This window comes from Acanthisitta chloris, unplaced genomic scaffold, assembly GCF_000695815.1.
Source record: "Acanthisitta chloris isolate BGI_N310 unplaced genomic scaffold, ASM69581v1 scaffold19495, whole genome shotgun sequence".
Classification (NCBI taxonomy): domain Eukaryota; kingdom Metazoa; phylum Chordata; class Aves; order Passeriformes; family Acanthisittidae; genus Acanthisitta; species Acanthisitta chloris.
Genome location: NW_008672352.1, coordinates 1 through 2754, shown reverse-complemented (window position 1 = coordinate 2754; position 2754 = coordinate 1). Strand labels below are relative to the sequence as shown.

The window sequence follows — 2754 nt, the reverse complement described above, 5'->3', positions numbered from 1 at the left end:
AATGATGGATGGGCATAGTTTGTCAGGATTTTTACATGTGCAGAGCTGCTGCATGGAGTGACAACACTGTGTGTCTCCTTTCCTCCCCTCACAGCTGGCTCGGCCCATGTCCATGGTGCCCAACATTCCTGGAATTCCTGGGCCTCCCATCAACACCAGTGGCTCCATTTCCCCATCAGGACTTCCAGTGCACTCAGAAGCCAAAATGGTGAGTGGCAAGGAGAGTGTCATGGCTATGGTGTTGTCCTTCAGCTTTTTTTGCTGGCTCCTCCCAGAAGCAGCTCCAGGTTGGAGGTTTTTGCTCCACAGCCTTCAGGAAGAGCCAGGAGTCCTCTGGGATCCTGGAGGATTCAGGGAGGAATTCAGCAGCCTTGGGAGCATTTCAGGGGTTGGAAATGCCACCAGGAACATCAGAGCACTGTGAGTGAAGGGACAAGCTTAGTTCCCCAGGCTGACTGTGGCTTTGCTTCCAGAGCAGATGGGATGGAGGTGGAATTGAGGAAGGCAGAGCCAAGAGAAGAGAGGTTGGATTGTCATTCAGAGCTCCTGCTCAGGCCTCTCATGAAAAGAACTTTCCTCTTGTGGTTCCTTATGGGTTAGGGGGAAGCAAACCTGGATAGATGTGGCACTTGTGGTCCCACAGTTGGGAGACAAGTCCACAACCTGTTCAATCCCTGTGCTTTCCATAGAGCCTGCCAGCTGGGAAAGGGATTGATGGCAGTGCCAGTAGCAGTTTTGGAATGACACCTGCCCATTGGGTTGGATGCTGCTCTCTGTCTTTGGGCAGAGCAGATGGTGGTGGCTTTTGGCTGGCCTCAAGTCAAGCACAGGCTCTGCAGAGCCTGTCCCCAGCAGGATGTCTCCTTGGCTGTCAGGAGCTGCTTAGAGCTTTGCCAGCAGACAGAGCAGATCCTCTGATGTCCCTTTTCTCCTCTCCCAGAGGCTGAAGGCCAGTCTGACAGCATCTTCCTCGCTGAATGGCAGCAACCTGGTGGTGGGCTCAGCCAGCACCATGGTCACGGCGCGTCCGGAGCAGAGCCAGATCCTTGTCCAGCATCCTGATGCTCCTTCCCCAGCTCAACCACAGGTTTGCTGCTGCTTCTGCCTGATCTGGAGGTGCTGGGATGGTTCCTGGGCTTGAGGCAAGAGGAGGAATGGGTTAAAACTTTGTTATTCCAGTGCTGTTTCGACACAGACACATTCCCACCCCACCAGGCACAAACTCCAGCACCACATTCATTTGCCTGATGAGGTCTGGAGTTTGGAAAGAATATTTCCCTCTCTTTTTCCCTGCTCAATTACTGGGGTTAAACACTCCCTTCTCAGGCAATCAGCTCTGTTGGCTCCTGCCAAGCAGCCAAATGCCAACCTTCCAGCAGGATCACCACCTGCTCCATCACTTGGATGAGCTTCCAGGAGTTTAATATCCATATGCTGCCCAACAGCAAGTGCTGGAGTGTTCCTGGGCATGGGGGGAGGTGATTGCCCCTCACAGCCAAACTGGGACTGCTGCACTTGTCAACCATTGCTGCCTTTTCCTTTGTTCTCCTGAAATAAACCCAGGAAACACATGGCAATCCAAAATCTTTTGGTACCAGTTACCTCCAAGAGTTTGTTTGGCTGAAGATGTTGAGGGAGAATGAACCCAAGTTCATTTTGAAAGCAGATTGCTCCCTCAGAAGTTGAGATTTTGCTCTGTGAGTTCCTGACCCCAAAGGCAGGTGAGGCCTCCTTGGCTGTGCCTGGTGGCTGTTCCAGCTGCATCTTCTCCTTCAAGTCATGGTGACACCACTGTCCTAGAGCTGCTCTTCAGTCTCTTGCACCTTTGCACCTCTTGCAAAGTGTTGGTCCTACCCTTGAGCCACCACAGCCCTGAGCAGCTCCAGGCTGGGGCAGGAGTGGCTGGAGAGGTGTTGGGCACAAAGGGACTTGGCAGTGCTGGTGGCACAGCCAACAGGGTGACCAGGTGGCCAAGGAGGCCAAGAACATCTTGGCCTGGAGCAAGACCAGCACTAGGGTGGTGATCATCGCCCTGGACTTGGAACTGGGGAGGTCACACCTCAGTGCTGAGCTCAGCTCTGGGCACTCACTGCAAGAAGGACATGGAGGCATCAAAGAGTGTCCTGAGAAGGGCAAAGAGGGCAGAAAAAGTCTAGAACACATGTCCAATGAGGCTTCTTAAAGATCTAGAACATGTCTGGATGTGGCACTGGAGGATCTGGGTTAGGGTTTGGGGGTTACAGCAGTGACAGGTCAAGTGTTGGACTTGATGATCTTGGTGGTCTCTTCCAACCTTGATGATTCTGTGAGGATATGATTCTACGAAGGGCTGAGGGAGTTGGGTCTGTTGAGCCTTGAGAAGAGGCTCAAGGGTGACTTCCTGGCTCTCCACACCTCCTGAGAGGGTTGGAGAGAGGTGGGGGATGTCTCTCCTGCCATGGCTGCAGGGAGAAGATGAGAGGGAATGGCCTTGGAATAAGAATTGTCCATAGAGGTGGTGGAGTCACCAGCCCTGGAGGTGTCTCAGAGGTGTCTGATGTGGCACTGGAGGATCTGGTTAGGGTTTGGGGGTCACAACAGTGACGAGTCAAGGGTTGGACTTGATGACCTTAGAGGTCTCTGGTTGATTCCATGTCTGTCCCTGCTCCTGCCCAGGTGTCCCCTGCCCAGCCCACCCCCAGCACGGGGGGTCGGCGCCGGCGCACGGTGGACGAGGATCCGGACGAGCGGCGGCAGCGATTCCTGGAGCGGAAC

General features: G+C 54.0%; 1 protein-coding gene across 1 annotated transcript in view; it reads left to right on the top strand.

Moving 5' to 3' along the window:
• The window catches only part of LOC103802051 (cyclic AMP-dependent transcription factor ATF-7-like), a gene marked incomplete at both ends in the record, with an annotated part of 3854 nt that extends 1103 nt beyond the window's left edge, over positions 1–2751 (top strand). Inside the window, 3 exons of the mRNA XM_009074491.1 lie at positions 95–208; positions 941–1087; positions 2656–2751. Coding sequence (XP_009072739.1) covers positions 95–208; positions 941–1087; positions 2656–2751 — 357 coding nt within the window. The remainder of the gene's footprint in view (positions 1–94; positions 209–940; positions 1088–2655) is intronic.
• Between the last annotated feature and the right edge of the window lie 3 nt (positions 2752–2754).